We start from the raw sequence: 12,594 nt of genomic DNA on the forward strand, positions 1-12,594 counted from the left end.
TCTATCTGTGTTCAATGTGTCTGCATATAGAATTATGTATTCTTAAGAAGTTCCGTGAGAGGAATTTTGGATGAGCGTTTTTTTTCTCTTTTCTAACTTAGTTTTTAATGAAAAACTAGGATCTGTGGTTTCGGGCTCCAAGTCGAGAACTGTCGCCTCCTCTATGGTGTAATTTAAATCTTATACGTAACAGAACAGAACATGTGCCTTAATTAGGGTCAAGGTGCTTTCTTTTGTTTTTCACTTTGACGTGATCAAGTGAAGGAAGTTGAATGTCGAAACCGCTAGCTAAAGAAAATTATTATTGTGTTAAAACAAATCATTTACCAACAATATCTCATTGTGAGACTTATTAGAGTGGTGTCCAATGAAATGACTATCGAACAGCCTCAGATCCCATTTTCAGGTCCTGAATCTAGAATAGAAACTTGATGAATGTGATGGACCTCGGATGGAAAAGATGGTGGATGTGGTGGTTAGACTCGGCCAAGTGGAGGCGTTAGGGTTTCTTCAAAACACAACTTGGGAATTCTCGTTCCTTTTTACACTTTGCTATAATTTAGCAAATTTTGTGACATAAATTGATTTCCTTATTTTACATGAATGTTAAGATTTGATTTCGTGATGTGCATTTAATAAGATGTTATTAATTATTTTGTTGATAGATATTTGACGTAATGTACATCACAATTTATAATTGATTCTGTTATTAGTATGATTCCCGTATTTTTTTATTTGCTGCATCAACTTTTTTTATTTGTTGTAATTCTTTGAAATAAGTGGAATATGTGTTTATATATTTGTTATAATAGTAATATGTGTTTCATAAGAAACATGCTAATGTGATGATAAGTTAATTCTAATATACTAAAAAAAAACTATAATTTTATAATCAAGAGAAGTTATTCATCACAACTATTATTAAGAGCAACTTCATAATTTGATTACATTTGAGATTATGTTTTACAAGTTATAAATGAGATGATTATGAGAGTAGATTTTATGTTTTTTTTAATTTTTTTTAGTTTTGAAAGAAAACATGTTTCGAATGCTTTAGCGTAGGATCTCACTATCAAGAGTATTTTCCAAAATTGTGCAAAGCTCAAAGAGTTCAATTAATGACTTCTATATTTAAAGTCTAAAACTCACAACATTAAGAGAATTATAAACCTCAATTTTTATTTTTATTTGAGGATCCATGGCATCAGGACTTATTGCAATGGCAACTAAATTCCTCAACATAGGAACAAAAGAAGGAATGGACAAGTTGGATGAGCTCCTAGGTCAACAAAGCTTCATTAGTGGAGCCGAGCCAAGCAAAGATGATCTTGCTTTGTATGGTGCTCTAAAAGGAACTTTGGATACAAATTATGCCAATCTTACACGTTGGTATAACCATGTGAATGATATTCTTGGTTCAAGGTTTTTGGGTCCAAGTGAAGGAGTTGTGGTTGGCACCATTTTAACTCCATTATCAAATCAACACAAAGAAGACACAACTATTGTTGTTGATTCTATTGTTAATAGAGGCGATGTTGTTGAGGTTCCTTGTAATGTCTCAAAGGGTATTGAGGCACAAGACAATGTGTTGAAGAAATTTGTACAACTTGAGCTAAAACCTTGGGACAATGTTAGTGATTTGATAAAGATTGAACAACATGTTCGAGGAATAGAAATGAATGGGTTGTTTTGGGGCAAATCAAAATTTGTGAATAAAGGATCTGTTTCTCAAAAACTTCATATCATGATGACAATTGAAGATGATAAAATATCTCCCCACGACTTAATTGATAAAATTCTTGGTGATGGTTCAATTGAAAATCTTATTCAAAGTTGTGATATTCTCACTTTCTCGAAAAATCAGAATTAAAACTTTGACATAAATAGTATGACATTTTTCAAAATTATGCGTGTAATATTTTTATTCATAAAAATATAATTGCATGTCTAATTTATCTCTTGTTTTATAATAATAAAAGTAAGTAGTTTTTTGTCAGTAATAATGTTTCTATTTTTAAAAAATGAAACTAAATGTCGATAATGTACTTTTAAATCCTACAATGGTAATAATTATCTTTTAATATGTTTAATTTATACAAAAATTATTCATCCAGAAACTGTTTATACACATAAGTATCATTCGTAATTAAATTACTGTTCAAATCTGTTGAGTTTTCTGTATGTGCTTTAAGCCAATTTGTGCACGGATGTATTTTAACTATTCTCAATTGTGTTAAGTGGTTTTTTTTCTCCAATTTATTAAACTTAGAAAATCAACCATTTTTCTTTTCTATTAAAAGAACAATGGAATGTTATAAATCATTGAAGGTATTGTTCAACAAGTAAAATCTAATTATTTATACATAATTTTTAAAATTTTACACACAATAAGAGAAATATCTTTTGATTCAAATATACATAAAATACATGTACATTGGAATGTATACAGGAAATGATCTGTAACGTACACAAGATATGATGCTTTAAAATGTGACGTCTGCACAATTTTGATGTGGAGTGATCAGCTATAATTAACTACTTAATGTTTTTATGTTTTATTTTGTTTTGTATTTTGTTTTTTTTTTTGTTCCTTTATGCATTTTTCTTTTTTCTCGTTTAGCTACACAATGGGCTCCCATTCACACATAACTATTTCTCTCATGGTCAGGTGGTTAGCAGGTCAAATGGGTTGCTTATATTATTCTAAAGATGGTAATGAATTGAAGCTAACTTTATTGGTTACAACTACTCACAACATTGACACAATCTCAAGGGCAATACTAACCATAAAGTTGACAAATAAGAAAAAAAAACTACATCAAAATAATTTAAAAAAATCAAAATCAAAATCAAAGTAAAAGAATGTTAAAAGAGAGAATAAATAAGCTATCAAAAGCAGGGTGATATGGATGCAATTACTGTGCTCGTGTCTATTGGTAGTACTGCAGTAAGATTTTGATTTCCTGTTCAAATTAATGGCAATGGATGTGGTGGGGTTTTTATTAGCTTTCAAAGAGATCGTGTACTTAAAACCTTCCACAAAATGGGCTTAAATGCTTCAAACTAATACCTTTTTCAATGTAAACTTAGATCAGGAGTCAGTGTAATTTTAAGTGTGTGTATGACTGTATGTATATATATATATATATCTTAATTAACCATGCAATATATTACGGGGTATGGATACTCATAGCTTAAGGTTTTGTTAAAACAGTCTCATTAATGTGGCTTTGTCCTACATATGTATATTATGATAATTTAGCTTTCATTTTATGTCAAAAATACTCATTATTTTCAATTGAGAACCAAGTACTACTCTTACAAAATGATGAAGCTATGGTGACCTAAAGGTTTTTTTTAGTAATAAATGGGTTTTCATAAACTTGAATGAGGGCGTGATGAGTACTCTTCGTGCAGAGGGATAAAAGCAAATTTTCAATGATTAATGCATACATATTCATAGATACATAACAGCAATCGTGAAGTAGCAGTTTTGTAGATCTCACTTTATAAATAATCATGGTGATTTGAAAGGGTGCCTATCTTGAAACCATGCTCTTCAAAAACCACCACCCGTTTTGTTTTTTAATTGAAAGGGTTGACTTTACAAGATATAAATGAGTGTCTGTACATATATATATATATCTATATATATATATAAAAGATAGACGCTTGCAAATGTATAGACTAACTTAGTCATGTTATTTGTTGTAGCTTCATAAAGATGGTGTGGCACAACCAGGGGACCACCTCTAATTGATTGAAGTAGAATTGAAGTAAAATTGTACATCTTGTGATTATCGTCATGATCCAATTCAAGCATGCACACAGGAGTCGAAATTGTTGTGTTTTGATGAATTTGACATAAATGATGCTTGTGCCGAAAAGCAAGGGACGTACATACATTTATGAATTAGAAAACACATGTTTTAATTACTAAAACTTTTTGGTTTAAGTTTTGGAAACCATCACAAATCTATTCTTAACAGCAGACTTTTAGTTATTAATATTTTTGGTGGTGAATTTCAAAGTGTGCAACTTTCCCAAAGATTCCCTCACATCATGTGTGATGATGTTTGAAAGAAGAGACTTTATCCTTTATTAATTTTTCTTTTGAAAATCCAAAGTTAATGGTTTTTCTTCTTGGTCAAATAAACATGCAGGTGTCCCTTAACTCCTTACCTTCAGATTACATTTAGAAGCAAGAGATAAATATTTCGTAATCCAAGGTTTCAGAAAGAAATTAATTGAAGTGAACTAAGCCTAACTTGAAACAAGCACCAATTTTATATGAAAAGAATGAACACACGTGGAGGAGGGAGATGACGGAGAAAAGAGACAAGAAAAATGTGAGAGGGACAAACAATGAGAAACAGAAACAAACAACAATTCAGATTTCTTTCTTAAACAGTGCCGAGTGCTGAGCTGGACTGAACTTTTGCTACATTTATTCCGATGTAGAGCTGTCCCTTCAGGATTGAAGCATGATCGCAATCTTTGATCCAACGCAGCATGTGAAAAGTATTCCTCATTTACTTTCACACTCACTTGTCTCGAAACCATGCATTAAAACACATCCACACACACACACGCACACCTGCAGGATTAACAGCATTTATGCATGAGGAGTTCAGCTTTTCGATAGGATGATTTACACTCCAGCGACACATTCATGTTGGTGTGAATGCTTGCGCATGACGGGAGCGGAGATCGCAAGCATCGGGGCTCGGATAGCCTCTCACGGTGAGTCCACATCCTCACCGACTTAATGGCGTTGCAATCGATTCCTTCAGCAATCACCAGCCCATTGCATAAAGCAGGTAATTGCACATTCTTTACACCGTCGATGCGCTTCTGGATGGTTGGCAACTCCGCTCCCTGCACCGGTAACTTTTAGTCTTAATCATGCATAATCTGAGTGTCAGCGCCACTCTTTTATGACTGAAATGGGGTGGACCCATTGCTCAAATTCACTGTAGTGTACATTGTAGGATATTTTGTTTGGTTTCATATTATAATTTTTGCTAGTGAAAAGTATATTCTACTTATATATATCCATAAGAGGAAGAAGAACCCAAGTAAAAAAATCCAAGTTATTAGTGATTCTTCCCAATAATTAGATCGAGGATGACGAAAATAGGCAACTTGCTTCTGGAAAGAAGTGTAATAACAATAATAAAATAAATAATCCTACATCATAGATGAGGTACTTGGCTTCAAAGGGGGGAAAAGAAACATGATGTAAGAAAACTCCCAGCCCGTCATAAAGATGTTTTCAAGGAGAATGTTTCGCACAGTGTAAACTAGACAATTCCGGTAGACTCCCGTGTTGTAGAAACCAAATCATGTGTCATGTGCGAGGGAAAGGAGTTTCACTGATGTGCAGCAATTGAAACTGACTGATCGTAGAACGGAGCTGTAAAGTTCCTAGTTGCAGAATGACATCTGTCTCACGACAAATCTGTAGATGGTGTAAATTAGAATGTGTAGGGTAGTTGTGTTGAATGGAAACAGTTTTAAACCTGATAACGACGAACCTGGTAGTGATGGTCCAGTCCACAGTTGATTGCCAGACACACAAGGGTATGAGATGGTGGAGGTGTTAGGGCAGAGACTGACGGAGGTACTTACGACCAGCTAGCCAATGTTGGTTGCCGCATGGCGTCAATGTTGCAAATGAATTGAACCAGAATTGTCTACTCTGATAGAATGTGTGATCTGCGCATGATTGGCTTTAGTGAGTGATAAAGCCTTTTCACACAGTCGATGCTAATTTTCAAGCTGAAGTTATCACCAGAGAGATGATTATTTAAATTGCACCGATGCAACCCATGATCCGTGACATATGCTGCAGTTAATTATGTGCAGGGTGCATGTAACCTCCGATAAAAATTGTATAGTGTACAAAAAGCCGAGGATGAATTCGAACCAATATGAGGTTCTAGACAAAACTTCTCCTCGCTCCGCGGCGGTCCGAAACTGGCTCAAGGCTTAAACTAGGAAGTGGAAACAAGGCGGTTCCTTTGGACCAAACTTGTTACTGCTCGACTGGGAATCTAATCTATCAGCAAAACCCACATTTCTGTAAAATAGCTACCTCCCGTCTGATGAGAACTGATGGTCGAATTCATGCCTTGGTCTCTTGGACGGAAGAGGACCGCTGAAATATACTGGGACCTGGCTATTGCATCTGGGACACTTGGGATCCCATCTATTTAGCATCACGTACATGAAACAACGCGTGCATACTCCCGTCACAAGTGCTGGGCCGGAGTCAACAGCATTCAACTCTGCTTTTGTACTTTCCGCTTCACAAATTCTGAGCGACGATCTCGAGGAGGTGGACGATGAGCTGCTGATAGACGGGGATGCACCAAAGGCTTCTGGGCAGGCGGAGGTGAGCGACGAATAGGAGGGAGAGAGGGAATGTTTGAAGGCAACTCTTGGGTGCGGCTTCTCCTCAACCCTCTTCAATGCGCTTTGGATCATCTCCACGGTGCACACAGCTTGATCGTGACGGTTAATGAAAGACCCCGATGTTCCACCAGTCGAAAGGTTCAGATCCAGCTTCAAGTCCAATTCTTCGGAGCATTGAGCTTTGGCAGTGAAGTGAGATGAAGAATCACGCCAATCATCAGAGTCGAAGGTCAGTGGCTGCTTGCAGCCTTGTGAAGAAAAGAAGTTGTGTGCATAGACATGACGAGAATTGTAATCCTGGGGACTCCTAGAAGACGTAGTGATCGATGCTCTCAAAGCTATCTCATGCTCGATTGTCTCCGACTTCTTACTCCCTAAAAACTCATGAGCAACAGACAAGTGTTCAGTCGTTGCATTGTTGGTGCGGATACCACGGGGATCGTCACTACTGGTCACACCCGTGCATCTGTTTACGAAGTAAAGATCCCCAGTCTGCACAAAAAGTCACAATTCACTGTAAGGACCCACAATTAACGACAGACGATAGAAATGGACAAGCGTTAAAATTCAGCGCAGATCACGCTAAGTAACCCTATACAAACTTTATAATGCGGGAGGTGCTGCCGTTTTATACCTTGAGGTCGAGGCACTTCTCCCAGTGAGAAGGAAGTGGTTCGCCTTCCAGGTCAAGCCGCAGCTGACGCTCCGGTGATGATCCAAGTATTAATTCAGCAAATCCTGAGGGGGCCGACTCAGATACATTATCGTCGCCTAGCAAGTCTGGGATCAATCTCGCGGGCCGGGAAGACTGGTTTATCTGTGCCATCATCAGTTGCATCAGCTGATGCGCATCCGCGCCCCAAGCACGTTTATTATTTCTTCTCACGTCCACCTGAACTGAATTCCTCCATGCAACTACTTCCGCCGCCGCTAACATCTCCCTACCCTGTGCTTCAACTCCAGACAATTCAATTTCTCTCACACGATTAGTCCTGAGCTACTAGACCAAACCCACGCGGCACCCAGAATCACTAAAATGATTACGAGCTTACGAACCCTCAACTAGATGCAGCTGCGAGTGTGCCAGAATTCGACAGTTCGTATCTCTCCCACAACTGTTCACCAATAGGAACGAGTGGTACTTGGGGCAAGAGCGTTGGCATGTCTTGTCCCAATCCAGGCGGAACAACTCTCCTCAGCGATCTATCTTCGCATGCACCAGTAGAGGAAAGCCAACGGTCTCGGTGCCTCATGACAGAGGCCTTTTGGCACTTGAAAGTGTAAATTGGGAGTGGCAATTTTGGCAATTTTTTTCCAGCTTGGAGCAGCATTGATGAGACTTTTTCCCAGGATCGTAGGCCTGCCTACCTATTTCCTGCGGCCACGGATGAACGCCTGGCTGTGGGTGTGTATTAATGTTTGTCATGCTTGGCGATCCATGCCATTTTCAATGCAAAGGCTCAGGCTTTCTGATCTGCTGCTCCCTCAGTGGTTGAGTAGGGTGGCGTAGGGGGCTAAGAAGGCTAACTATCGTTTAATGACGGTGACTCTTGCTGCTCTTGAAGCTGTAACTCTGATACCGGGGCCCATTCACTTCTTCCACTTCTTCTTTTTCCCCGTTTTCGCCGAACTCCCTTTCTCCTTTACTCCAACTGTATATGTCTTCATCCCATTTCACGGACTCACCATTGACCGTTTAACAGAGTAGGTACAAATGAGACTTGGAGCCTATACTAAACATTGGCGTATACAGGGAATGCGTGACCCAACAGGGTTGGGGGTTCCTCTAATGGAATATTCTGAAATTTACCATTCACGGCCAGAAAATTATTCACCCCACTCAATCGCTAGGTGACATAAAACTGGGAACGATACCAGTATTCATCCACTGTTCCGCATGCGTATCACTAAAGTGATGAGTATTTGCGTACATTTTCACATGATCCAGGAGAACAATAAACCCCTTCTCCACAAAGCCACCGAATCTCATGTTGCAACTGGGCAGTGGTTTATTTTAAACCCATATTCTGCTTAACATGCTTCTGGCATCGAAGATTCGATATCAGTGAATTTCGCGAAATCTGTTAAAAAGAATTCTCCAAAGATCCTGTGATCGTGCATCACTCTTGATATTTACACATGTGTATGAATATATATATATATATATATATATATATACATATACATACATACTTGCGAGATTATATCTAACCCAGCTTCAGTGCAAAATCAAACCCAACAAGGTAGAAATGACAAAGCCACTCGGATTTTTTTGCTACTCCTTGTTGGTCACGGAAAAAAGCTAGGAAGTTTCCGGCAACGACCATAGCGCATCTAGACGTGGGCTAGGTCCCAGCTGAGACAGTACCGGCTCCCCTCAGTGACTCACCACGCCACATCTGCCACTGCGAAGAACACAAGTCCCTCGCGTTATCGCCGCACCCCCTCGCTCCGTCTCCCCATCTGATCTCACACTCCTCATCGTGCCCGAACACTGGTGTCAGCCATGCCACCTTTCTCAGAACTGCAACAAAGAACTGGTGGTTTTTTAGTTCAAAAAGTCGAGCCTGAACTTGAACAGCACTTGGGTGCTCTACTGATTGTACCCACATGGAATTCTGGCAACAAGTCTGATTGATTTCCTGTGTGCGTTTCATTCCTAGCATCTCAAGCTCTCAACTCAAAACATGGCTTTGAAGTAGAATATTGCAGATTGGTTCCTATTGGATCTGGTATCATTGAGTATTGAGGCTGTTAAATCTACAAACAAGTGTAAATTCCTGTCAAAGTGTCATGGTACTCGTATTTTGACTCATATTCAAAATTGTGGAAAAGTGGAACGCTTGATGGATTCCGAAATGGTGTGGACGTTGATGGAAAGTTGACCTTCAAGCAGAAACTCCACGATTTCGGTGAGTAAGTTGTTGGTTGGTTCGTCACTACAAACTTCTTCCAGTCATGTAAAGTGTGTAACTCGTTCATCTTCATGTGTGGGGAGAAAGAAAAGTTAACAAGGAGCCTGTAACCCTTACAGATTGAGCATATTGCAATACTCGCATAATCAACCACAGTTGACGGTGTTCATAATACATACTTACATACCTATACATATTTACACACAAATTCAAAAATGCATGTGAACAGGCTAAACCTACTTTCTGAACAGTTATTCAAATTTTTTTTTTTTTGACAGAACCATAGATTACATAATTTTATTTTCTGGTCATCACACATACATGTTAGAGATTCATTTTGATGAACGAAACTAAAAGTTAAACCAAACTCATGAGGTCAAAGACTAGATGTTTACAACTTTCATTTCGTTATTGTTTCGTGTCAAACATGTTAATTACACTTTTGTGTTTTACCATTGTTAAGAATAGTTAGATATTGCTTGCATGTAATTAAATCCATTCCAAATCATATTATCCTAATTCACATCCTCAGGTGTCTATTTCTCGTTTTATGGACCATTCTAAATTTCTCCATGGAAAATATTATTGGAAGAAAAAGGACGTGTCTAATAATTGCTTACTTTCTTTTCTAAATGCAAAAAAGGCGAAGGAGCGACTATCTTTGCAATTCAACTAATCAATCTATTAAAATTCCATATCAATAATTCAATTGATATGGAATACGTAAAATACGTAAAATTTATTTAGAAGCAAATACGTAAAATTTAAGATGTGCTCCTGGCTATATTTGCGAACATTTCACTTAAGGTGAACAATGAAAAACCAGTTTTGAATTCGAAAGATTGTACCCAGATTTAGGTTTTTGTAAAAAATACAACGAATGCTCTGGGACGGTGGTGGTAAGCATTCATCCCAACACACACATTTGGAAATATTTTATCATGGGGACATGGGGCCCCTCTGACAACATCTCATTTTATAGGAATAGGGTGGTGATGTAGATCCATTTTTAAGCCCCTGATAGAAGCTATCTTCATCCACGTAGACCCGAATTTTTTGTGCTTATTTTGTTGGTGTTAGCAGGGACGAAATTAGGGTTTTTGGGTTCAAAATAATAGGGAAAAGCATGAGATCAAATAAGTAACTGAGATTGTGACCGGGCTGGTCTAAAATTCCACTCTGGTCTGACGGTAACCAAACTGAATGCCGATGAGGGGCACTCTCAGGCTTACCCCTAAAATTGAGCTCCTGGCCTTGTTCCCACAATATATGGAGTTGAGCGCAAAGCAATGCTGCAGCCTTTTTGTTTTTTGTTTTTTTTGTTTTTTTGTTTCTTTCTTTCTTGGTGAGTGTATTGCTGCCCATCTTCTGGATGACATGTCAGACGAGTAGGAAGGTGCAAGAATTTGGGTTTTGTGGATTTTGATAAAATTAGGGTTTACTGGATGCTATGAGTTTGTTTCGTGCAAGCAGTTGTTGTAAGGTACTGTGAAGTACCTCTGGAATATTTAATGTGCTTGAAGGAAGGCAGGCGAATCTTTTCAACAATCTAATAGAACTGAGTTGGGTGGCTGGCAAGGATAATTATACAGCATGAACAAATAGATAGATTTGTTTGGCAAAGAGTTCTTTCCCAACAAGTTAGTAACAGTTGTACAAGTATCTCTTTTAAAAGGTAGCTAACATGTCTTTCACAAAAAAAACATGGAAGACAGAAAATTACTCTTATATATAGAGAATAATAATGATTATGAAAATGAATTTTAGTGGTCAAATGTTGTCTTTCAAAAGCCATTTCATATCTTATCTTGCAGCCCATTTATGCTCCAATATCTCCACATCTTTGGATTCAAAGTTTAAAATGACCTTTACCTGCAAAGAAAGGTGGAAGGCAAATGCTAAATAAGTCCCTACTTAGGACACATGGAACCTTCTTTTGAGGAGTTGGAAACATGCCTACTACAAAAGTACATGTAGCTTCTTTAAAAAGAGGCTTAGATGCTCTCATTTTTCGGAATTGGTATACATTTTCCTTGCTTGAAAATTAGAGCTTTAGAGGAATTGTCACCACAACTCATCTTTCTTGCTTTTTGACTTCAAAATTATTAGACTCATTTCATGCCAAAAATTGGAATGTGGCAGAAACTTACAATCTTATTCAAATTTTGGCATCATTCATGTGAAATGTATTTATTTGGTATTATTCACATTTGTAGGTTATCTTGCTCCAAAAATATTCCTACAATCCAATCCAAACAATTTTTTGGCTAATGATTGTTTCAAAAGTTACAGATTTGATGGTGCCAGTGTTTAGCAAAGCAATCTTCAAAATTAATAATATAATTTGTACTCACCAATATATAATGTACATTTCATTCATTGCCACATTGTCTAATATATGAAATTATTTGAAGTTTGTTTATTTTATTTTTTTGTGAAAAAGATGGTCTTCATTAATATTGGAAAAAACATTGAACCAAGGTCTTTTTGGATTTCTTAGTAGGAGATGTAGGAGGTGACATTCTCCACTAAGAAAAGCGCACCCTCCATGTGCAAAAGATATTGTTCTTGCACCATATTTTGACAAAGTTGTTTGAAATTGCTTTCTTTCTATTGTTGCTATACTTATGGAAGTATGTAAGGATGTTGTTCCTACTAGCTATACTTGTGGATGGATGGCCCAAGCAATGGAACAACATCCATGACCATGCTTGTGGATGAATGGCCATGCTTGGGCCATGACCATGTTCCATTTTTTTAGCTAAGAGGCCTTTAGAGTTGAGTTGCTAAAGAAAAAATTAAAATTTGGCTGGTTCTTGGATCTTCCATATAGAATTAATTAACAACTTGGTTTCATTAGTGATGAACCTAAGTTATTTCTTTTTGACTTAGAAATGTATGCTGATAAATACCTCCAATTGAAGGGTATTTTATCCTAGCTTGGTTGAATAAATAAAAAATTCTGCTCTAGAGAGAAAACATATGCATTTCTATTGCCATTCTTTGAGATCAAATAGTAAAGATCAAATGAGATCCATGATCCAAACAATACCATGGTATTAGAATTTTGGGTTAATTATTGTATTATAAAGATTGTCCAAATAGTGACAATGTAGATTTACAAGAGATTGAAGTGAAATATATTCATAAATGATATGGAATTATAATAAAAGTAGTCATTTTTTTTTTGGAAGAATTGGGCTCAATACTAAACGCCATGTAGTTAGAAAAGAAAATTGATGGTTTCATTTCCTATGATGAT

General features: G+C 37.2%; 1 protein-coding gene across 1 annotated transcript; it reads right to left on the reverse strand.

Annotated features, from left to right (window-relative positions):
* Window positions 1-5,849: 5,849 nt before the first annotated feature.
* Window positions 5,850-7,637, reverse strand: LOC112280845 (uncharacterized). Its single transcript, XM_024516731.3, has 2 exons — window positions 7,052-7,637; window positions 5,850-6,909 (listed from the first exon to the last, which is right to left on the reverse strand). Exons 1-2 carry the CDS (start codon window positions 7,352-7,354, stop codon window positions 6,094-6,096), a joined length of 1,119 nt encoding a protein of 372 aa, XP_024372499.1. The 5' UTR covers window positions 7,355-7,637; the 3' UTR covers window positions 5,850-6,093.
* Between the last annotated feature and the right edge of the window lie 4,957 nt (window positions 7,638-12,594).

The sequence above is a fragment of the Physcomitrium patens genome, chromosome 1, assembly GCF_059467195.1.
Source record: "Physcomitrium patens ecotype Gransden chromosome 1, ASM5946719v1, whole genome shotgun sequence".
NCBI lineage: Eukaryota > Viridiplantae > Streptophyta > Bryopsida > Funariales > Funariaceae > Physcomitrium > Physcomitrium patens.